General features: G+C 29.2%; 9 protein-coding genes across 9 annotated transcripts; 7 read left to right on the top strand and 2 right to left on the bottom strand. All coding sequences in view use genetic code 12, as the record gives it.

Annotated features, from left to right (window-relative positions):
- Window positions 1-461: 461 nt before the first annotated feature.
- On the bottom strand, window positions 462-2387 carry KGF55_000568 (polyadenylate-binding protein; the record flags this gene model as incomplete). The annotated part of the gene is made up of 1 exon (XM_051760748.1): window positions 462-2387. The coding sequence occupies one exon, from the start codon at window positions 2385-2387 to the stop codon at window positions 462-464; it is 1926 nt and encodes a 641-aa protein (XP_051616513.1).
- Window positions 2388-3718: 1331 nt separating this feature from the next.
- KGF55_000567 (chromatin-remodeling ATPase) lies at window positions 3719-8005 on the bottom strand (the record flags this gene model as incomplete). The annotated part of the gene is made up of 1 exon (XM_051760737.1): window positions 3719-8005. One exon carries the CDS (start codon window positions 8003-8005, stop codon window positions 3719-3721), a length of 4287 nt encoding a protein of 1428 aa, XP_051616512.1.
- Window positions 8006-9920: 1915 nt separating this feature from the next.
- On the top strand, window positions 9921-11786 carry RLI1 (Fe-S cluster-binding ribosome biosynthesis protein; the record flags this gene model as incomplete). The annotated part of the gene is made up of 1 exon (XM_051760725.1): window positions 9921-11786. The coding sequence occupies one exon, from the start codon at window positions 9921-9923 to the stop codon at window positions 11784-11786; it is 1866 nt and encodes a 621-aa protein (XP_051616511.1).
- Window positions 11787-12552: 766 nt separating this feature from the next.
- Window positions 12553-14475, top strand: KGF55_000565 (uncharacterized protein; the record flags this gene model as incomplete). The annotated part of the gene is made up of 1 exon (XM_051760714.1): window positions 12553-14475. The coding sequence occupies one exon, from the start codon at window positions 12553-12555 to the stop codon at window positions 14473-14475; it is 1923 nt and encodes a 640-aa protein (XP_051616510.1).
- A 178-nt stretch (window positions 14476-14653) lies between these two features.
- Window positions 14654-15913, top strand: EHT1 (medium-chain fatty acid ethyl ester synthase/esterase; the record flags this gene model as incomplete). The annotated part of the gene is made up of 1 exon (XM_051760703.1): window positions 14654-15913. One exon carries the CDS (start codon window positions 14654-14656, stop codon window positions 15911-15913), a length of 1260 nt encoding a protein of 419 aa, XP_051616509.1.
- Window positions 15914-16127: 214 nt separating this feature from the next.
- Window positions 16128-17030, top strand: SEC62 (Sec63 complex subunit; the record flags this gene model as incomplete). Its single annotated transcript, XM_051760692.1, has 1 exon — window positions 16128-17030. One exon carries the CDS (start codon window positions 16128-16130, stop codon window positions 17028-17030), a length of 903 nt encoding a protein of 300 aa, XP_051616508.1.
- A 153-nt stretch (window positions 17031-17183) lies between these two features.
- KGF55_000562 (uncharacterized protein) lies at window positions 17184-18674 on the top strand (the record flags this gene model as incomplete). Its single annotated transcript, XM_051760681.1, has 1 exon — window positions 17184-18674. The coding sequence occupies one exon, from the start codon at window positions 17184-17186 to the stop codon at window positions 18672-18674; it is 1491 nt and encodes a 496-aa protein (XP_051616507.1).
- A 1133-nt stretch (window positions 18675-19807) lies between these two features.
- Window positions 19808-20569, top strand: BMH1 (14-3-3 family protein; the record flags this gene model as incomplete). The annotated part of the gene is made up of 1 exon (XM_051760670.1): window positions 19808-20569. One exon carries the CDS (start codon window positions 19808-19810, stop codon window positions 20567-20569), a length of 762 nt encoding a protein of 253 aa, XP_051616506.1.
- Window positions 20570-21124: 555 nt separating this feature from the next.
- On the top strand, window positions 21125-24600 carry MED17 (Med17p; the record flags this gene model as incomplete). Its single annotated transcript, XM_051760659.1, has 3 exons — window positions 21125-21151; window positions 21222-22419; window positions 22850-24600. The coding sequence occupies 3 exons, from the start codon at window positions 21125-21127 to the stop codon at window positions 24598-24600; spliced, it is 2976 nt and encodes a 991-aa protein (XP_051616505.1).
- Window positions 24601-24643: the final 43 nt, after the last annotated feature.

Below are 24643 nucleotides of genomic sequence, written 5' to 3'. Positions count from 1 at the left end.
GTTGAAATTTAGTATAAGGATCTAAAACTTTTTAATTATTTGATAAAATTTATAAGATTGCGGTTGTCGAGGGAATTTTATATTTTAACATCAAACATCACACAAAACTGATGCAACATAATTTCGATCGACTCAGACAATTTTAAAGTCCATTAAAGGGGAAAGATCAGGACGAAGAGATTCAAACACCACATTTTTTAAACCTGCGTTGCTTGTATGAAAAGACAATTGAAGAGCATCGACAAAAACTCACTCTACATTAATGTTTTTACAATTTTTTTAAACACATTTTATTTTTCATTGAAATTATTAACCTAATTAATATTATTATACAAATTTTGTCTCATAAATATCGTAACGTTGATTATTGAACAATTGGAAATCTATAATATTTATGTAAACATTGAATTTTTTTTCATCAGCAAAAAAAGCCAAAAAAAAAGAAGAATCAACTAGAGAATTTAAGCTGATTCTTCGTTATTGTTATTAACTTGACCAGCTTTATATTCTTCAAAAGCAGTTAAAGCATCTTCGAAATGAGTATTAAATAATTCATCATTATCTAACAAATCTAAGATTTCTTGATTTTCTAAACCTAACATCATACCAGTAATTTTACCAGCAGCTTCTGGGTCTTGAGCTTTACCAGTTGAGACAATTCTTGGATATAATTCTTCACCTAAAATTCTTTTTTGTTGTTCTGGTGGAACACTTGAAATAATGGCAGCTAAATCTTTTGATGAAACTTTACCTCCTTGTTGACGATTTGGGAAGTAATTTCTTTGTTGTTGTTGCTGTTGTTGTTGTGGAATTGGTTGTTGTTGTTGTTGTGGTCTTAAGTTTTGACCGTTAAAATCTTGTTGAAATTGTGGTGGGATTCCATAAACAGGAACTGGTTGACCGTTTGGTCCAGGTCTTGGCCATTGTTCTGGGAATGGTTGACCTCTACCTCTCATCATCATTTGAGGATTTGGACCTGGGAATGGAGCATTACCTCTTTGATTTGGTGGGAAAAATCCTTGTTGACCATAAAACATAGTTGGCATAAATTGACCTGGTAATCCACCAGCTGCTGCAGCATTTTGCATTCTCATTTGATTTCTAGCTTGAATTTGTTGTTCTAATTGTGAACGTCTAACATCTTTACGTTGAGCTAAAGCAACATATAATGGTTTACCGTTAACCATTCTTTGATTCATTTCAGTAATAGCTTTAGTTGCTTCTTCTGGAGTATTGAAACAAACAAAACCAAAACCTTTAGATTTTCCTGATTCATCAATCATAACTTTAGCTGAGGTAATTTGACCAAATGGTTTAAATTCTTCTTCTAATTTTTCTGAATCAATTTGATCATCTAAATTTTTAACAAATAAATTAACACCTTGATATTTTGATAATTTTTCCAATCTTGTTGCTTCATATTGTTTTTTCAATTCTTCAGTTCTTTCTCTCTTTTTTTGAGCTCTTCCAACAAAAATTTTTTGACCATTAATTTCTTTATCATTCAAATCTTCAACAGCTTTTAAAGCAGATTCATGATTTTCAAAATTAACAAAACCAAAACCTTTTGATTTTCCATCTTGATCTTTTTCTAAATAAATAGAAGTAATTTCACCAAATGGATTAAATAAATCTTCAAATTCCTTTTCTGAAAATCCTAAATCAATGTTTTTAACATAAATATTTGTGAAATTTGCTTTCATTTCTTCAAATTTAGATTCACGATCTTTTTTGGAAACATGTTTGCCAACATAAACTTCACGATCATTTAATAACATACCATTAACATTTTTAATGGCATCTTCAGCAGCTTCACCAGTTTCAAATTGAACGAAACCAAAACATTTTGATTGACCCATATCATCAGTGGCAACTTTACATGATAAAATTCTTCCAAAAGCTGAAAAAGTATCATGTAAATCTTTATTATCAATAGCTGGATGTAAGTTTTTGATATAAATATTACCATCACCTGATCTTCTTGTTGATGGATCTCTTTGAGACCACATAATTCTACATGGTCTACCTTCGATTAAACTGTAATTCAATTCATCAATAGCTTTTTCACCATCTTCTAATTTATGATAATTAACATAAGCATATCCTAATGATTTTTTTGAAACAGCATCACGACAAACTCTAATTGAAGAAACTTGACCAATTGGTGAAAAAATTTCAAAAAGAGTAGCTTCATTAACTGATGGATTTAATTCACCAACATATAATGAAGCTGAATTTTCAGCAACTCCAGTTGATTCTCCTTGTTCTTCAGTTGGTGGTTCAACTTGAGATTCAGTGGTTGATTGTTGTTCAACTGGAGCATTTTGTGAATCAATATTCAACTTTTCCAATGATTCTTGGAGTTGATTAGTTTCAGCAGCTGACATTTTTTTTTGGGTTTGGGGTGGGATTTAAAAGTTTTTGATTTTTTATAATTTTCTAATTTTTTTGGGATTTTTTATAAATTTAGGTGATAAAATAAAATTATTTCAAGTGTTTGGTATATATGATTGATAGATTATCACTTATATATATCTTCAAATGAAATTTGAAATTATTATCTTATACGTAAATTTTTATTTTTTTGAATGAATAAAAAAAAAAAGGTATATAAAAAGTAATAAAATACAAAGTATTGAATTAACTTAGGTATATTCCTAGTTTATAAATTGAAATTGGTTGGGTGATTTGTGAAATAAAAAAAGCACTTAATATAAAAGAGTGATTGAAAATTATTTATTTGATATTTTTTTTTTTGTATTCAATAAAGGAGAGATGTTTTGAAAAAAAAAAAATTTCAATTTTTTCAGTAACACAGAAACAAAATTTTGTGTGACATTATGATAATGTATAATAGTTTAGTCTAATAATAAATTTTAAGCATTGGCACAAATAATTAAATCATATAATATTTAATAACTGAGTCTAGTCTAAATTTCAGATTTAAGAATTCAATAAAGAATTAGTAGACCAATGGTAGATATTTGAACACGTAGACACGTCAAATTGCTACCAAAATACTCATTTTAACCTTTATCAAATTTGGTCAGTCGCACGAAAAAAAGTGAATTTTCACTTCAACTATAGTCTAGATCTAAATCAAAAGATTTATTTATTAGGTAACTTGAAAAATTCACATTTAAATAATCAGAATCATCGAATTTCAAATGAACTAGGAAAGATGTTAATCTTCATTGGAAAGAACATTGAATTTGATAAAAAGCATTTTTTTAGTCTGATCCTAACTTTCAACAATATAATTACGAATAAAGTAATGAATAATGAAATAACTTGGATTCATCATATGCCAATTGCATCACTACCGATTTACAAAGTGTTCAATATTTCGATGATTATACTTGCTAGTATTGGATCTGATAGGTGATCGATCTCAAAGCAATCTCTGATGGACATCCAATACTAGTGAGTCAAATCATCGAAATTTTAATTACACATAAAGTAATGAGTAATGAAATAATTTGGATTTAATTCTTTGAAAATTAAGATCGAATTGTTGAAAGTCAGGATTTAATTGATGAAAGTTTGGTTATACAGTTCGTATACTGTGTAACTACAATTATCAAGATCAGATATTCAATATTTTAATGATACAATTAAATTTTTTGATTAATACAATTATACAACTAAGATCTTGAAATTGAACTCTATATACCTATTATTTTTATCATTTTTGGGTATCCAATAACAAACTTTTAAATCAAGATTTCTTAATTCTTTTATACATTTCACTAATTTTATTACTTGGAACTTTACTTGGCCAATAAGATCCAGCAAATGACCATAAATGTTTTTTAAATTTTTTAGATTCTTCTTCATTTTTAATTTTTTCAATTGATTTTTCAATTGATTTTTCAATTTCATCACCAACATTTATTAATTCAGTTTTTAAAATTTTTGCCCATTCGTGTTTATCTAATCCTTTACTTCCTTTTTGTAAATTTTTTAATGATTTATAAACTGGTGCTAAAACTGATTTACATTTTGATTCATCCATGCTATCATATTCATAATCATTATGTTTACCGTTTCCATTTTGATGTGAGTTATTACTGTGTTCAGTATGTGATGATTCTTTTTTAATATGAGTTTCGTGATCTTTATTGATTTTGGTTGAACTATTACTACTTTCATGTTTTAAATTTGAAGATGAAGTTGATTTTTTAGAATGTGGAATTGGTGTAGGTCTTTTACTATCGTGAGATGGTGTCTTTTTGGCTTTTACATTTCTCGTATTGATTTCTGGTGTTTCTGATTTAGATATTGATCTTTTTTTATTGGTAGATTCGGCGGGTTTTCTACCTCTCTTTTTAGTAGTTGTTGTAATTGGTTCAGGAGCTGAATCGCCGTCATCTCTTATCAAGTTGAATAAATAATCCATTCTTCTTCCCAAATGAACGGCCCCAGGTACTTTCTTTGTAGCATCCTTACTAGCTTTGTCTTCCTTTGATTCTTTCGAAGAAGGTGTATTTTCCAAATATAATTTATTTTGCAAACCTAATAATGGATCATCTCTAATTTGAACCCAAGATCCATAACCAAATTTATAAACACCAACTAATAACATTGCATCGTCTTTTGCTGTCCATTCACAAGTCCATGCTTGTACAGCTTTTGGTTGTTTTGGTAATTTAATTTGTAATGGATCATCTTTAGGTATAATTTTCGCTAATGCTTTCATATCAACTGGTCTATTTAAAATAATTTCAGCATTAATATTTTTAACACCTTGATATTCAAATAAAACAGCTTTTTTCTCTTTCTTTTTTGCAATCCATAATGCTGTTTGTTTAGGATCATCTTCCTTTTTAGGTTCTTTTGCTTTTCTTTCTAATTCAGCTAAAGCTTCAGCTCTTCTAATTTCTTCTTCTTTAACTAATTTTCTTGCTGTACTAACTATTTCATTGTAAGCATGTTTTATATATACTGGATTTTTATTTGAAATTGTACCTTCTTCGACTAATTGTTCCCATTTTCCAGTTAAATCACCCCATCTTAATATAGATCTATAAATTCCTCTAATTTCCTTTTCAGATAATTGATGATCAATAGCACCTCTTCTTTTTGTTTTAATACCTGGTTCTTCACCACTATCTTCAACATCACTAGGTACAACTGAACCATTTTCATATTTAGTAACAGCAGCTCTTCTCTTCGAATACATTGCAATTTGTTCTTGTAAATATTCTTCATCTGCTCTTTTCTTTTCTTCATCTTTTAATTTTGTTAATTCTTCTTGTGGAATAATATCATCCCATTCAATATCAGCTTTATAATCAGTAACTTCAAATTGTTTTAAAAATTCTTCTGAACCTAAATTTGATTCACCTAATTCAGGTGTTGTAACATGATCTTCTGCATGATTTAAAACATCATCTAAATTCAAATTTTCTAATTTCAGTTGATTATCGTTATCTTTAAACATTGTACCTGCACCAAATTTTAATATTTGAGATAATTCATTACTTGATGGTTCAGTTTTACTACTCTTTTTTGCATTGGGGTCAGTTATTCCTAATGAAATAATAGCATATTCTAAAATCATTTTCTTTCTAGCTCTTTCTAAAATTTGTTCCTCAACTGTATCTTTACTAACAAATCTATAAACCAGTACATGATTCTTTTGACCAATTCTATGAGCACGAGCCATTGCTTGTAAATCAGCTTGAGGATTCCAATCTGAATCAAATATAATAACTGTATCAGCTGTCATTAAATTTATACCTAATCCACCAGCTCTTGTGGATAATAAAAATGCAAAATCTTTTGAATCTGGTGCATTAAAATGATCAATTGAGATTCTTCTTTGAGATGATGGTATACCTCCATCCAATCTTTGAAATGGATAACCTTTTATAAACATATAATCTCCCAAAATATCTAACATTCGAACCATTTGAGAAAATATTAGAACTCTATGACCTTCTTTTTTCAACCTTGTTAACAATTGTTCTAATAATACCATTTTTCCAGAAGACATAACCATACCTTTCAAGATATTTTCTCTATTGGATGACCCGGCTCTTGATAAAACTCTATCTTCAGCACCATCAAATAGATAAGGATGATTTGATGCCTTTTTCAATTCACTCATAACATTTAATAATGAAATTTGAGAACCTTTGTTACCTGCATTTAATGCAGCGTAGTTTTTGGTGATAATATTTTTATAATAATCAGTTTGAATATCAGACAATTCAACACGTAAAATCCTTTCTGTTTTAGAAGGTAAAGACGTTTCAACATCTTTTTTCAATCGCCTTAATATGAAAGGTTTGATATTTTTCTGTAATTCTTTGATATATTGTTCTTGATCTTCATCTGGTGTTTCAAAATCTATCTCTTGTTCTATATTAAATCTACCAGGCATTAAAAAATTACATAAAGCAGCCAATTCTTTTATATTATTTTGTAATGGAGTACCGGTGATTAATAATCTATTGGCAACTTTAAAGCTTTTCAATGATTCATAAAGTGATGAATCTGCATTTTTCAATCTATGTGCTTCATCAACTGCTAAGGATTGCCATTTGAAAGATCCTAATTCATTTCTATCTTTTAAAATATATTCGTAAGTTGTTAAAAGAACATTAAATCTTGGTTTTCCATTAGTAGTATAAAATTCATATTCTCTAATGGTCTTTCTAGCTTCACTATTTCCTAAATAGTAAACACAATTAATATCTGGAGACCATTTTTCAAAAGTTTCTTGCCATGCAGGTATAGTTGATAAAGGAACTACTACTAAATGAGGTCCATTTTGTCGTCTTGCATAAATTAACCATGATAAAAATGCTATTGTTTGTACTGTTTTACCTAAACCCATTTCATCAGCTAAAATCCCATTTTCATTTCTTGACCAAAGGAAAGCCATCCAATTTAATCCAGTCAATTGGAAATCTCTTAATTCTCCATTTTTAATAAACATAGGTTGTTTGACTAATTTTTCAAATCTTGGTCTTTGGGAATTTGGATAATTTGCTGATAAATGAGGTAGTATTTTAGAGTTTAATCTTTGTTGGAATTTAGTTACTTGATCGGGAGCTAATCTTGCAATTTCTTCAGCATCTTCCCAAGAACATTCATCATAATAAAGTCGCCTCCATTTAACAAAATATTCTAATTTAGTTTCACCATCATCTTTTTCAACTCTTTGACTATCTACAATTCTTTCAACTTGCATGTAATCTTCTTGTTCATCTCTTCGTCTTTCTCGTTCAATATCCATAGCTTCTAAATCTTCTTTTGTAGTTAACGGATCATTTCGGACTTCGTTATCATATATTATAAATTGTTTTATGTAATTGTCGAGTTTTCTGAATCCTTTATAGTCTTTCAAATCTGAAAAAGTTTCCCAAGTATTATGTAAATGAGACGCGTCGGTCCATTTGATTTTGAAAAGGTAATCCAACCTTGGTTCATTTGTTATCTCAGCATTTTCTGGATTCAATTTATGATCCATTACCAAATCAATTCCTCTTTCATTTTCAGGTTCTATTGCTTGTTGATAATAGTAATAATTTCCATTTTCTTCATCTTCATCTTCTTCTTGATCTGACTCTAATAAATCATCATCATTACCGTCATCAACTGTATAATTTATTTGTTTATTATTCCTTGTTGAAAACCTTAATTCTTGAGGAGGTATTTCGGGACTAACAGATGTTTGTATCTTCTTTTTGTGAAGTTTTCTTTTTGGTTTAGATATTGATTTTTTCTTTACAGGTTTATTTCCAACTACAAATTCATCATCTTCGTCATCAAATTCATCATCTTCGTCATCAAATTCTTCTTCTTCATCATCATCTAAATCTAACTCCATATCATCTTCATAATCCTGATGAGTTTTCTTTTTTCTTGTTGGTCGTACATCATCAGAATCCGAGTCTGATTCAATTACCGCCGGACCTTTTCTTTCTCTATGTGATCTTCTTAAACCATATAAATCTGGATTTAATGAAGCTTCCTCGGGTACTGATGGTTTCATTTGTGGATAATATAATGCTTCCAGGCAATCAAATAATAAGCGCCTAATTCAACTGTGAAAGATTTTTATGGGACTGATTCCTCGAGTTTGATCTCAAAATGGCTTATTTTTATCTGATATGATAATGAATTGATTTTTAATATCTACTTTTAAATGAAAAAGTTTCTGGTACTTGGAATATTGGTAAATAAGTTTTGGTATCGATATAATTTATAACAAGGTGATAAATGGTGATTTTGATCGGTGTTGGTGTATGTGATTGTAAGTTTGGTTAGCCGAATATCAGTTGTAAAGAAAGAAATTAAAAAAAAATAAAGAAAATTTAGTATGTGGACAACAACGACAAATTTCTTAAATTTGCAGAAAAATAACATAGCTATTGGATAAAGGCAATTAATCTCCTTTATTCATACGAAGAGCGATAAAGATTGAAACAATTAGATCGTTTGAAAGCCTATTATTTCATTATATCAAAATTTATTGAGCATGCTATAAACATCAATTAGCTCATAGAAGGACTTATAAAACGTCTGCGGATTTGTCCTAACTATGTATCATCAAAGAATTAGCATCTTATACAACAAACCGACATCAATGGGCAACTTCGACAAAAATCCGAACACCAGTAGTTGCATATTTTGAAACATTTTCAATGATAAATGTAATTATTTTTATACTTTTCATTCATTGTATGAATGTCAACAATTTGGATGATCAAATATTTGTATGTTGAACAATTTTTAATTTTTTGCAGCCACTCCATATGATTTGTATCAGGTACATTATCCTAGTGTTTCATCCTTTCATTGTCTGATTTCATTCACAAGAATTTAAATGATATTCCTCTCCATTAGCTAGTATATGCAAATCGGATTTAAGTTAAGAATTTCGAAAATTCAACTCAAACTAGACCAACAATCAAAAATGAAATTTTAGACAACACCATTGAAATATAACATCTAAGAATTGCCACTTGTTAAGCAAATAGGGACTCAATGATAAGCTTTCAGAGCAATTCTAAACATTTGAGCAGCTCATCCTATGTTTAATAGTTAGTATTTCGATGATACCCATTGGATTAACCAATCTTGATGATATTTAAATTCATGTATAATTTGATTAAATAATGCATTAAAAGAAAAAAGTGAAACAAAATAAAAGGGAAAATTTAAATTTGTTGACTTTTTTTATTCTTTTTTTTGATTTAATATTTGAATGGTTGATGCACTACCTATGAAGCATTACAATACAATAATATTAGGCTAAGTATTATACGAGAAACTAAGTCTCGATTCATGACACTATGTATGTATGAATAGTCTACTCTGATTTTTATGATTTTGTCATATTTAAAATCACAAGTATTACAATTTAAACTACTGAGAAGAATCAAAAATAAAGCACTTAAAGCTTGAATTTTTGAAGGTGATACTTTTAATATGATCTTAAAAAGAGTGTTTACAACTCTAACCTTGATTTTGAAACTTTAAAGTCACTTTAAATTTGATACGAATTAATGCGAAATCAATTGAATAAAAAATTTTGAACTATTCCGTGTAGCCTATGAGTGATGTTAACAAAAATCTCACAAATATTCAATAAGACCCTCACTCATTCACTTCGTCTTAGCTATTTTGTTTCAATGTAAGATGAGTACTGTCGACAGACACCTTTATATACAACCAATAATGTTACTTTATTTAGTAAGCAAAAATGAAAAAAAATTAAACACGTCACTTGGTAGTAGCGTGAAAAATAACTCGAAAAAAAAAAAAATAAAAAATTTTAGCATCGCAGTACATAATTGAAATTTACTAACAAATATTAATTAAGTAACATTTACCTATACAATCATTATTTTATTTTATCTTTAAATCACTACATAGTACATCAACCTAATCAATACAATCACATTATGAGCTCGAAAGGGAAAGGGGCTAAGAATCAGAAGGGTGATACTAGTTCAAAAAATGAAAGAATTGCTATTGTTTCAACGGATAGATGTAAACCAAAAAAATGTAAGCAAGAATGTAGGAAAAGTTGTCCTGTTGTTAAAACTGGAAAATTATGTATAGAAGTTACTCCAGCTTCTAAAATTGCATTTATATCAGAAACGTTATGTATAGGTTGTGGTATATGTGTAAAGAAATGTCCATTTGATGCAATAACAATTATTAATTTACCAACAAATTTAGAAGGTGAAACAACTCATAGATATTCAGCAAATTCATTCAAATTACATAGATTACCAACTCCAAGACCAGGACAAGTTTTAGGTTTAGTTGGAACTAATGGTATTGGAAAATCAACTGCATTAAAAATTTTAGCTGGTAAACAAAAACCAAATTTAGGAAGATATGATAATCCACCAGATTGGGAAGAAATTTTGAGACATTTTAGAGGTTCAGAATTACAAAATTATTTTACAAAAGTTTTAGAAGATGATATTAAATGTATAATCAAACCACAATATGTGGATAATATTCCAAGAGCATTAGCTAAATCCAAAGTAAAAGAAGTTGGAGCAATATTACAAAGTAAAAATGAAAGACCAGATTCATATGATTACGTTTTGAGAGTATTAGAATTACAGCATGTTTTGAAAAGAGAAGTTGAAAATTTATCTGGTGGAGAATTACAAAGATTTGCATTAGGTATGACATGTGTACAAGATGCAAATGTTTATATGTTTGATGAACCATCTTCATATTTAGATGTTAAGCAAAGATTAAGAGCCGCAGAAATTATAAGATCATTATTATCTGCCACTACATATATCATTTGTGTAGAGCATGATTTATCAGTATTGGATTACTTATCAGATTTTGTTTGTATTTTATATGGTGCACCATCAGTTTATGGTGTAGTTACTTTACCATCATCAGTAAGAGAAGGTATTAATATCTTTTTAGATGGTCATATTCCAACTGAAAATATGAGATTTAGAACTGAATCATTACAATTCAGATTAGCTGATGCAGCAGATGAAATGATTTTAGATAAATCAAATTCATTAGCTTATCCAAGTATGTCCAAGACACAAGGTGATTTCAAATTAGATGTTGAAGCTGGTGATTTTACAAATTCTGAAATTTTAGTAATGATGGGAGAAAATGGTACTGGTAAAACAACTTTTTGTAAATTATTAGCAGGTGCTATAGCGGCTGATAATAATAAGGAGATTCCAAAATTAAATGTTTCTATGAAACCTCAAAAAATTGCACCAAAATTTACAGGTACAGTAAGACAATTATTTTTCAAAAAAATTAGAGCTTCATTCTTACATCCACAATTTCAATCTGATGTTGTTAAACCATTGAAAATTGAAGATATTGTTGATCAAGAAGTTCAAACTTTATCTGGTGGTGAATTGCAAAGAGTCGCTATCGTATTAGCTTTGGGAATTCAAGCTGATTTATATTTAATTGATGAACCATCAGCTTATTTAGATTCAGAACAACGTATTATATGTTCAAAAGTTATAAGAAGATTTATTTTACATGCTAAAAAGACAGCTTTTATAGTTGAGCACGATTTCATTATGGCTACTTATTTAGCTGATAGAGTTATTGTATTTGAAGGTAAACCATCAAGACATGCTATTGCAAAATCACCAGAATCTTTATTAACTGGTTGTAATAGATTTTTAAAAAATTTAAATGTTACTTTCAGAAGAGATCCAAATTCTTATAGACCAAGAATTAATAAATTGGATTCACAAATGGATAAAGAACAAAAATTATCAGGTAATTATTTCTTTTTGGAAAATACCGAGTTGTGATTGTGTTTTAGATGTCACGGTTGTGAAGCCACTGATAGAACTGACGGGAGAGGCAGAAGGGTTCGAGCCCGGAGCTGGAAGTTCAGGTTGAGAACCGGTAGGATTAAATTTTGAGAGCTATATTTTAAGACTGGTTGAGAGAGTGGGAGCGACTTAGCATTAGCAACATTATCTGACCTTTTTTTTTCAAATTTTGCATTAATAGATGAATTTTACTTAGGTAAGACTTGCATACATAACGTCTTTAATTCATTGGGTACTTGATAATATTTATAAATAGGTTAATTAATAAATAATTCATATAGCATTTTGTTTGTTTCGTTGTAAGCCATAATATTCAAAAGCGCAAGCGCAATTTGAAAAAGAATTTTTAAATAACTCTGACGTAATTAAACTTTATTAGGCTAAATTAAATTTATCTTCTCTATAGAAAGACTTTTGACGAAAATTTATTATGAGACTCTCTTCTTCAAGCAAATTGCGATAGTACTAGATTGAATTCACGACCAAAGCATATCGTAGTTAATAATTCAAATACAAAACCAAAACAAAGCAATTTTAAAGTTGAACTGATGTTTTACTCTTTTTTTTCAAACAGAATCAAATGAATAAATTTTAACAGTACTTGCATTAAAAGAATAATAAAGCCTCTTCATTTTGAAATCTAAAACATATTTATTAAAGTCCATGATTCATTACTTCATTAGATTATTTTTTTCTTTTGAAAATACTAGATTTGATTCCAAAAGATTAACAAATCCAAATAATGTTTAACCAACATTTACATCTTTCTTATTTTGATGTAAAAATAAAATCTCATCATAAAAATTTATTGCTAATAAAAGGAAATGAATTTGAAGTAGAACATGTACTATTGGAAGGTAGTGTTAAAATTTCATCAAAGGAAGATATTCATGTCAAAAAGATCAAATTAAATTTAATTGGTGAATTTTATTATGAGTATATGCTGAAAGAAACTCATGAACAATTTTTAGATAGATTATGTGTTTTGAAAATTGATTGGGATAATTTATTATGTGATGATGAAGGGAAAGTCGTATTTGGAAATTATGGAGATGGAACTATACCAATGTATAAATTAAAAAAAGGGACAGTGAGTGATGCCTCGGGAAATACTTCTGGAACTTCAAGTCCAAGACCTCAATATCATAGAACTAAATCAACTCCACAATTTAACGTAAATGGAACTTCAAAAGCAGCTTCTAAGATTGTTCAAATTCCAAAATCAGGTATCGATGGAACACCATTCAAAGATTTGAAAGATTCTTCATTACATTCCTTTTTATTACCAAAAGGAAATTATAGTTTACCTTTCAAAGTATATTTACCAGCAAGTGTCTCCGAAACTGTTGAAAGTTTGCCAATAGGTACATTATTATACAAACTACAATGTTCAATAGAAAGAGGAAGGTTTGAAAGAGCACATCAGATAAGTAAACATATTAGAATAGTTCGAACTTTACATCCACAAAATATGAACTTATGTGATTCAATAGATGTTAATAATACTTGGGTTGGTAAATTACAATATTGTGTCAGTATGCCCAAAAAGGGAGTAGCGATTGGTTCGACGGTGCCAATACACATAACTATTGTACCTATAGCTAAAGGACTAAGTATAAAAGCAATTAATGCATGTATAGTAGAGCATTATCATATACAACTTGAAAATCAAAGATCTCCGGAATATGAAAGATTATGCGGGAAACAGCCATTAACAATTCCACCAAATTCAGATATTGAATATGATAGATGGGTTATAAAAACACATTTCAAAGTGCCAAATCAATTGAAACAAATTACTCAAAGTTGTGAGACTAAAAATAGTATGATTGTTGTAAAACATAGATTAAGAGTTGCCATTCAACTAAAGAATAAAGAAGGACATACAAGTGAGCTAAGAGCAAATTTACCAATATATGTTTACATAAGTGCAAACATCGGTCATGTGGTGGGTAGACATTATGACGTAGACAATCATCATGGAACTTTCCAATTAGATTACAAAAAGGAAGATGTTTTGTTTCATAAGAAAGAATCTGCTCCAACAACACCTGCTGTGTCAGATGATGAAGACGAGGGAGAAGAAGAGGAAGAAGAAGAGGAAAATGAAGAAGGTGATAATTTAGATAGAGAAGATACTGCTCCACCTTTATATGAAAAGCATAAATTTGATAAAATATATGATATGAATCTACCACAAACTCCTATGGAACAATTAAGATCACAATCAGGTACACCATTAGCTTCCGCAAATAATTCAGTCACCAACTTGAGTGAATATTTTGATATACCGATCGCAAAAGCTATAGAGATGAATAATAAGAAACTCAAGAAAAGAAACAAAAGTGTTGATTTTTCCCATATCCCATCATATAATGAAGCAATAGATGATGACGATGAAGAGGATAGTTATATACAAGATGGATTTGCACCAACTTATACAGACGGGAGTGGAAGTGAAAGTGCTAGTTTAAAGTCAGGATCTACTACACCAATAAAGATAATGAGTAATCCAAAATTAAATAACAGTACTGGTCATTTCAAGTTATCTTTGAAACACGCATCTACACCTAACTCTAGATCTAATTCTTTTGTGAAATTAGATAAGTTAGCTCCAGATTCTCCAAAATTAGGTGGTAGATTCTTTAAAAAGAAAGACAAATAGATTTATAGATTAATAGATTCAATTCTGGCTCTTGCAAAATTTATTGGGCCATATTTTCAAGAATCATTCGGACTTAAATTTTACGTACACAAAAGTTTTTGATGACATCAAACACCGAGAATTATATAAGAGTAGTTAAAAATCATCTCAATTTCTTAGCATTTTGCATCAGTCAAAGATGCTGATTTTGAAATGGGGGTTTAGAACCGATGTGAAGCTTCATCAAGTACCAGAAGATAACGCAGTGGAATTGAATAGTAAAGATAAAATCAGTTTCAATCAATTTATTTCAACTTTAAAAACAATTGATTCATCAAAAAAACTATGGTTAAATCCACTATTATTCAACGGTTCATTACAAACATTACATTACACATCATCCAATAATTCTAAAAAATTTTTAATTTGGTATGGTAGAGAAATTTTCAAATATAAAGATGGTGGAATTTGTTCATTAGATTGGGTCATTGAAAAACCTGAATCGAAAGAAGAATTTAATAAAATTTATGAAGAAACTTTACCTGAAGGATTTCCAAAATTACATCCAAGAACAAGATATTTTACAAAAGAAGAACTTGAGACTTTAAATGAACCTTCCACTAATAATGACAAACCAATTGTTGTTATTTTGCATGGATTAGGAGGTGGTTCTCACGAGGCTATGATTCGAAATTTTGCAGAAGTTATTCAAAAGAATACTGAAGGTTGGGATATAGTAGTCATCAATAACAGAGGCTGTTGCCGTACAAAAGTCACATCAGAAAAATTATTCAATGCAGCTGCAACAGATGATATCAGAGAAGTATTGACTAGTTTCAAATCAAAATGGCCAAATAGAAAAATCTTCACGGCTGGTTTTAGTTTTGGTGCAGCAATGTTATCAAATTTTCTAGGTGAAGAAGGTGAGAACGGAAGTGAGCCATTAGTCGATGCTGCTTGTGTCGTTGGTTGTCCATGGGACCTCATTGATAGCGCTTATCATATTGAGAATTCATATACTGGTAAATATTTACTTGGACCTGGATTAACTGGATTTCTTACAAAAATCATTAAAAATAATTATAAGGAGATTCATGACCATAATCCAGATTTAGTCAATGAAGAAGTGATGAAAAAATTAAAAACTATTAAATCAACATGGCAATTTGATGATTTAATTACTTGTAAAACTTCAAATTTTAAAAATGCATTTGAATATTATAGAGAATCTTCACCACAAAGAAAAATTTTAAACATTAAAACACCAACTTTAATAATAAATTCAAATGATGATCCTGCTGTTAGTTGTAGATTACCAATTTTAGACTGTAAAACTAATCCATATTTATGTATGGTTGAAACTGATCTAGGTGGACATTTAGGTTATGTACAAAGTAATGGAGAATTTTGGAGTGTCAAAGTTGCAGAAGAATTTTTCCAAAGATTTTCTGAACTATAAGCCTAGGTAGTTATTTATAGACTTTTATAGATTTATCAAACATTCATATGATGGAAGTGTATTTTTTAATGTGAATGCTCTGACAAATTTGGTTCAGTCGTGCGTATGCGTTTTGAGTTGTAACATGAAAAATGCGAAAAAAAAAACGATAAAACTGGATACGTAATAACAATTAGCTTTAAATCAAGTTTAACATCCAAAGTCAACATTGATTATGTCATCTCCACCTCCACCACCTGGTTCGGGACAATTCCAGATTCAAACTAATACAGGTCAAAGAGCTCCAGCAGCTATAAATATAGCCAATTATTTATTTCAAAACTCAATATTAAAACAAAGATCAGGATTATTAGATAATAAAACTGATATTGAATTCTTTAAATATAAAAGATTTGAAAGAGCCTTGTTGAGTGATGATTATAAATCAAAACAACAAAACCCTAAAAACGGATTAATTCCAATTGCAAATGCTCAAGAAGTTCAAAAAATATTTGTACTATTAATTCAAAATCAATTAATTTTACCAATTAATAAATTACATTATTCTGAAGTTAAAGCTATTAAAGGTTGGAAACCAGTACGTGATAAACCAACATTTAAAAGAGCTGAAAAGGCCGTTATTGATCCAAAATCATATTTTGGATGGTTATATACAAGACCAAATCCTTATATTTTGTTATATTCAATATTGGCAATTGCTGGAGTATTTACAATTATATTGTTTCCATTATGGCCAACATTTATGAGAAGAGGAGTTTGGTATTTATCAATGGGTGCATTAGGTTTAATTGCTTTGTTTTTTGTAATTGCAATCATTAGATTAATCATTTATATAGTATCATTAGTTGCATTTCCCAAACCGTTTTGGTTATTCCCTAATTTGTTTGCAGATTGTGGAGTTATTGAAAGTTTTATACCTTTATATGGATGGGAAGAACCAAAAAAGAAAAAATCAAAAAAGAGTAAGAAAGCTAGTAAACAGAGCACAGAGTCAAGTGGTGAAAAAATTGAACCTCTTGTGAGTAAAGATGATAAAAGTGCAACTGGAGCAGAAACAAAACCTTCAAACGGTGAAACTAAAAGTAGAAAAGTCATTTTGGAAGAAGTTAAAGAGTAGTTGCTTAATCCTTGTATAGATGATTTTAATGCATGTATGTCAATTTTGAAGTATGGCACAAAATCAATAATTACCGCGTTTCAGTTTTCTTTTATGATTGTTAGTAGTTAATTAATATTTGCATTAATTGCAACTAGAAAATCTTTACCATCAATGATAATCAATGATCTAGCATTTAATCCTGATTACTCATCATTATCAATCTCAACTTCTGAAAATCATAAAATTTTCAATTGTGATCCATTTGGTGAGTTATATTCATCGGCTCAAAATCCATTACGAAAATCACTTTCAAATTCAATTGAAAACGAAGAGCAACAACTGCAAACCGCTAAACCGGTTGAACCAGATGTTTATCCTACGAAATTATTAAAGATGTTGTTCTCAACAAGTTTAACGATCATAGTACCTGAGGACGACAACATATTAAAGATTTATAATTTGAAGCAAAATTTAAAAATAATGGATTTAAAGTTTGAATCACTGGTAATTGATGTGAAGTTGAATCGAAAAAGGTTAGTTGTCGTTTTACAACTGGGTGAAATCCAAATATATGATTTAAGTTGTTTAAAATTGTTGAAGACTTTAAAAATCAAATCTACAATTGAACATGGATTTATAGGGGATTTAAGTATAAATGATTTATCTTGGTTATGTCTACCTTTAAATTCATTAAATGACTCATCACTAGTTAATGAACAGTTAAATGAATATATTGCGATAACACCGAAGATTAAAGAAACTAAGATATTGGACAATCCCAAGATTACAATCGATGATTTAAACAAGGAAGGTCATGGTTGGTTATTAGTTTACGATACTATCAATTTAAAACCGATGATTATATTCAAAGCTCATGATTCGGAAATTGGTAAAATATCGATATCACATCTAGGTTCTAAAATTGCCACAGCATCCACTAAAGGCACGATAATACGAGTGTTTGACCTTGTACAAAATGAAGAAGACAAAGTTACATTAAGTAGTGTGAAAAATTTAAGACGTGGTCATAATTTAACTACCATTAATTCATTAAGTTTTCATAATCAAGATTTAATTTTAGGTTGTGGATCTGAATCTAGTACAATACATTTATTCAAATTGAGTGATAAAGATATAAATTTAGATGAGAATGAAGATGGAAGGGATATTTATGATCATAGTGATGAACAAAGTGACGGAGAAGCAAATAGATCCTCATCAGATGATTTGAATGAAAGTCTTGCAAATCTACTATTATATTCTCAAGAAGAAAAACCACAACAACAAACTAAATCAAAATCATGGTTCAAGAAAACAAAAAAGAAATTTATAAATAATCAATATACTTCATCTATACTTAAGAATATTCCTTACAAAGATTTGTTTGATAATTTAATTTGGGAACCTCCTACAAGATCTTTTGCTTATGTAAAATTACCAGAACATACTTATCAACAACATAATAAAAATAAAGTAGAAATTGGATTTTATAATGATCTAATATTTATTGCTTCTTATCAAACTGGTAAATTCTATCAATACCAACTACCTAAACAAAGGACTGGAATAACTTTAAAGTCCAATAAGGATAAATCAGACGACAAAGAAAACAATCAACATCGTGAGGAATGCCTGTTGATAAATCAATACGATATGATATAAGAGAGACTTCAAACAAAATTGATTTAATGACTGGAAAGATTATATTTTTGCCGTATGATTTTATTAATAATACGTACCAAGTATGATGTAATTATTGACGAGACTTAAAAATCATTGACCTCTTTTTGAATCTCCTACAGTGTCTACAAGGCAAGGCGGACAAGAAGCGGCTACTAATCCGTAAGTTTCCTTACGCTTTTTTACCCTGCAAAACATTAGTATTTTAATTACACTCTACAACGAACAAGACAGTGTAGAGTTCGATCTAAATGTAGAATATTACCGCGACATTGATCTTAGTCAACTAAAAATATCAAAATTTTTTAATCAGTGAGCAAAAAAAAAAAAAAAAGAAAATTGAATTTTTGATTGTCTCTTTTATATTTTTATATATATTTAAATTAAATTAGATATATACATTAAACTTATCATCAATTAAATGTATGTTTAATATAATTCATGATGTCTTATTAATTGAGACGTCTTTTATGATTGTCCATTGGAAAGTGATCTATGGGATTGTCAAATGTTTGGAGTTAAGGAATCAATATTCACAAAGATAAACCCCTTTTAAGACCAGCAGTTTTGTTACGAATATCAATTCAAATTCGATCAATCAATTTCATATCTTTGCAACAGCACGAACTAGATGAGAGTGATTACATGTATACTACAAAATCATACTCCACATTTGATGTTCAACATATAATTTAATCAATTTCCTGTTAATAAAATGTTTATACTTTGAAATGTTTGTTGTTTGTTGTTTGTTGCATTCTTGACTCAGACACGACTCAGTTTTTTAGTGAGAGAGTGAGAGAAAAAAAAATCATAGATCTTTTTACAAATCACTAAAGTCTTTAAAATTTAAATTCAACGCTCATTTTTCCAAATTGATTAGAGATTGGAATATATTTACAAAATTAACATATATTTTAGATCTAATTGGTGCAACAATAAACAACAACAACAAATAGATTATTGATTAAACTTAAACTAAACATTTGATATCCATTGATCCGTCGTTCCATACATTGATATCTTTTCCGTTCATTCATTCACAAATTCAAAATACTAACTAATTGCTTTTTTTTATTTAGATCAAGAACTGAAAGTATAATAACATTAAAATAATGTCAACTGAATCATCAAGAGAAAACTCTGTTTATCTTGCTAAGCTCGCTGAGCAAGCTGAAAGATATGAAGAAATGGTTAGTGCCATGAAAGAAGTTGCTTCAGCAGAAAAAGAATTATCAGTAGAAGAAAGAAATTTACTTAGTGTTGCTTACAAAAATGTTATTGGTGCTCGTAGAGCTTCATGGAGAATTGTTTCATCAATTGAACAAAAAGAAGAATCAAAAGGTAATGATCAACAAGTTAAATTAATTAGAGATTACAGAGCTAAAATTGAAGCTGAATTAAGTAAAATTTGTGAAGATATTTTAGAAGTTTTAACTAATCATTTAATTGGAAGTGCTCAATCAGGTGAATCAAAAGTATTTTATTATAAAATGAAAGGAGATTACCATAGGTATTTAGCTGAATTTGCTACTGCTGAAAAAAGAAAAGAAGCGGCTGATGAATCCTTAGAAGCATATAAAAAAGCATCAGATGTTGCTGTTACCGAATTACCTCCAACACATCCAATCAGATTAGGTTTAGCTTTGAATTTCTCCGTATTTTATTATGAAATTTTGAATTCACCAGATAGAGCTTGTCATTTAGCTAAACAAGCTTTTGATGATGCTGTTGCTGATTTAGAAACTTTATCAGAAGATTCATACAAAGATTCAACATTAATTATGCAATTATTAAGAGATAATTTAACTTTATGGACTGATTTAAGTGAAGCTCCACAAGAATCAACTGCTCCAAAAAATGAAAATGAAGAATAAATTTATTAGTTTTTGAATCAAAAAAGAAAGAGAGAAAAAGAGAGAGAAGATATTGAATTAACTTCAATCCCATCAATCAATCCATCAATTTTCAATCAACAACTAATTATATAATCAACTTTTATTCCTTGTTTTTATTATATTATTTACCTTTTACACTTTAAATAATTGTGTGTTTTACTTTATATTTTACTCTACAAACATTTATTGCTCTATTTTTTTTCTCCTACAATATCAATATATAAATTTATAAAATATATCTTTATTATTGTATACGTTTCTATTCAAAAAGCTACTCTAGTATCATTCGATCACCTTATTGTGCATTACTAAGGATTCCGAGCAGAATCTCGTGCATTACCTTAAGAATCCGAAAACAATCTCTTTAAAATTCGGTTTGTGTTAATTTTGAACTTAAGAAGATAGTTTTCTATCTCAATCCACAATACCCCTTAATTTTTATCTTTCTAATTAATTGCTCCAAATTAATATCCATAAATTCTTTACAAAGTTATAACATTTTAAAATTGCAAACAACTGTTGCAAACCGTGACTATGTGTGGGAGATTCGCTCAAGGAATTGTATGTATTGGATTACTTTTAAATAATTTTGTCGTATATGTTATCATCTTCTAACAAACTCTCATTTAAGGCTTTAAAGGAAGTACCAGTTGCATTTAGTGAGTCAGTATATCATAAAGGGAACGACTCAATTGATGAAACAAACAAAGATATATTTCAAGTAAATGTAAAAGAATCCAAGGGTGAAGATTTTAAAGTCGAGCTCGACTTAACCAGAATTGATGGATGGAATCCATCTTACAATATTGCTCCAACCAATACAGCAATTATGATTTATGAAGCACAACCAAATTCAAATGAATCCAAAGAAGATATTAAAACTAAATATGTTTTTGAAAAACTGAAATTTGGTTTAATCCCAGTTTGGGCAAAACCTCAAGATTCATCTCCAACAAATGAAGGAAAAGAAAATCAAGGAGAACCATATTCAAAAGAATTAGGTAAAACAGAATCAAAATATTTCAATTGTAGAAAAGAAAGTTTAGATCAACATCGTTCAGTTTGGTCTTCATGTAAAAAACATAGATGTGTTATACCAATTCAAGGTTATTTTGAATGGTTAAAAGATAAAAAAACTAATGAAAAACAACCATATTTTGTTCATTCTACTACGGAACCTTTAGTATTTTTAGCGGGATTTTTTGCACATAATTATAATTATAAAGAGAATTTTAACAATAAAAAAGTCAAGGAAGAAGATGAGAAAGATGGTGATGAATATTTGTCGTCATTTACAATCATCACTGGACCAGCTTTAAAAAACGATCATTATAAAGATTTAAGTTGGTTACATTCAAGAAAACCATTGATGATAGAACCAAATACGAAGGAATGGGATGAATGGCTCAATCCTAATAATGAATGGAACGATAAATTAATTGATGAAGTATTGAATTCTCAATCAAATAAAGCTTACGAATCTATTGAAGGTTATGAAGTTACAAAAGATATGGGAAATACAGCAAATAAATCAAAAGATATATTAAAAAATATAGGGAAGGGAAAATCGAAGCAAAACAATATTAGTCATTTCTTCAAACCTAAACAAACCAAAGACCAAGATAAAGCAGATAAAGCTAATGATATTGATGATGAATATGATTATAAAAATACTGTAAAGAAAAGGGACAGAGAAGAAGCTGTGGCCAAAGAGGAAAGAAAGGAGAAAGAAGAAGAAAGAAAAGTAAAGAGAGAAAAGAGAGAGGAAGCCAAGGAAGCTAAAAAAGAGCACGAAACAAAAAAAGAGAGTGAAGGAGATGGTCGTAGACGTAGCAAAAGACTTAAAAAAGAATAAATAGTTTTCGTTGTATTAACAATTCATTAAATTGATGAAATAGTTTCTTAAATCTGTTAATCTGGCCCTATCTCTCAAAGTATATAATGACCTGATAGTTAGTGTTAGAATGCATGAGGCTTATATCTGGGAAGAAGCTTCTTAATGTTTTTGCAGCCAAAGCGGTGATTTTTGTACACAAAAACTGCCTTACATGAAAAAAGTATAACTTAACGATAATTATTTGAAACATAAACCTAGATACAATTACAACACGTCTCAATGCTGATAATATGACGACGGAGAAGTTTTATATAGAGCTTGATCTCGACAAAAATGGTCACAATGACCCTTTTGTACAAAAGGAGTATGTTCAAATCAAGATGATTATTTTCAGGACATTTACTAACAAGTAAAATGTAGAGACGATCTTACACTTAAAGAATTAATTCCACGAATACTACATGAAAGAAAATCGTTTCTAGGATTGACCGAAGAATCATTGAAAGAAGAAATAAGAATACTAAATGAGGGCTTGGAAATTCAGAGTGAGAATTCAACAAGTCGTAGAAGCAATGAGGACGAGGATGAAAAAGAGCCAGAAGAAGAAGACCCACAAGATTTAGAATTAGAATTAGGCAATGGAGATAGCGCTCGACTGTCAAGTCCAGATGATGTTCAACAAAAATTTAATAAGCAGTTATTTGAACTAACAAAATCAATAAACAATGCTTTAAATGAAACTTCATTATCACTTGATTTTGTTTCATTATTAGTAGCGTCAGTGAAACCTAATGTAGCTAAAAACACAATGTCACCACACTTATCTAAATTAGTTAAACCATCCTCATTGAATTCAGATAAATTAATAGTAGACGAAACCCAAACAAATGGAACAAATAACGGAAGTAGTATTCATAGTCATTCAATGGAGACTAACGAAGTATCACAATCAACTAAAATTGGACAAGGTTGGAAAGTTGAATCAATAAATAGAATCACTCTGATGTTTAAAGAATCAAGTGAGGATATTCAAAAGCAAGTGTTAAAAGAGAAAAATTTCTGGAATATGGTAAATACTGTGTTATCGAATAATGAAGCGTTGTTTCGAATGAGAGACCCTGCAAATAATGCAAGGGCAATTGGTGTCAAATATGGATATGGAGACTCTGGATCTGATTATTATGACAAAGGTATGGGACTTTTGCGGAAAGACATTGAAACTGGAGAGATCAAATTTCATGCATTATCATCAATTGGTAATAGAGTGGTTGATAAAATCTACAAATACATAAGGGTACGGATTTTGAGTAAAGTGGAAGGAGATGGTGATCTTATTATTACAGGACAATCAAGTTTTAAAATTGAGTTGAATGACTCCAAACTTGACCTAATCAATGATATAGAAAAGGCAAGGTTGTTTTTGTTTGAGGAGGAATTATTCTATCAATTGATTAACGAAGCAAAATTGCTCATTACTTATAATGTAACTTCCAGTTCAAACAAGATTACACTTGAATTGGATGATCACGTCATTGAAATTGAAAATATGATATATGACGAACTGATTGAAGAAGAAATGAGTAAAGCTTACCAAAATGTTAATGCCTCATCATCAATAAATAACCAAAAATGTCAATTAATTTTATCTTACTTCAAACTAATGCTTTGTTGTTTCTACAAATACAATTTAAAATTGAAACAAAAAGTTCCAACAGCTTTAACTAAATGGAAACAAAGCAATTCTCATCCGTTAATTTTAAGACCTTTTTTGGGTAATTTGAAGCACGAGTCGTATTTAACCACGGTTGAAAAAATGGCTAGAAGTTTTATTAACCAAAATGATATCAAATCGAGGCTCACCATCAATAAATATCTGAATTTAAATCTTGAATCTAATAGAAACCCTTTCCAAAAATCAATCGAGAAACCAAAAAGTAGTATCGATTTGAAACTTATCAATTCCAAAGGCAGGATTTTAAACATCAACGTGATTGTGACAACAAATGAATTATTTGTCAACTTAGTATTAAAATTAAATGTATTCAAGTATGAATCTGAGGAGAATGAATCGAAAAATATAAACTGTATCAATATTTTACAAAACGAATTTAACAATTTTGATGAACTACAAGAAAATTTACAATGGGTTATTGAAGATTTCAAAGCTGATTAAGTAATATACCATAATCTATCTAAAAAACAATAATATAATGCAA

The sequence above is a fragment of the Candida pseudojiufengensis genome, assembly GCF_024610245.1.
Source record: "Candida pseudojiufengensis strain CBS 10847 chromosome Unknown scaffold3, whole genome shotgun sequence".
Taxonomy (NCBI): Eukaryota; Fungi; Ascomycota; class Pichiomycetes; order Serinales; family Debaryomycetaceae; genus Lodderomyces; species Lodderomyces pseudojiufengensis.
This window is presented reverse-complemented; position numbering and strand designations above follow the sequence as displayed.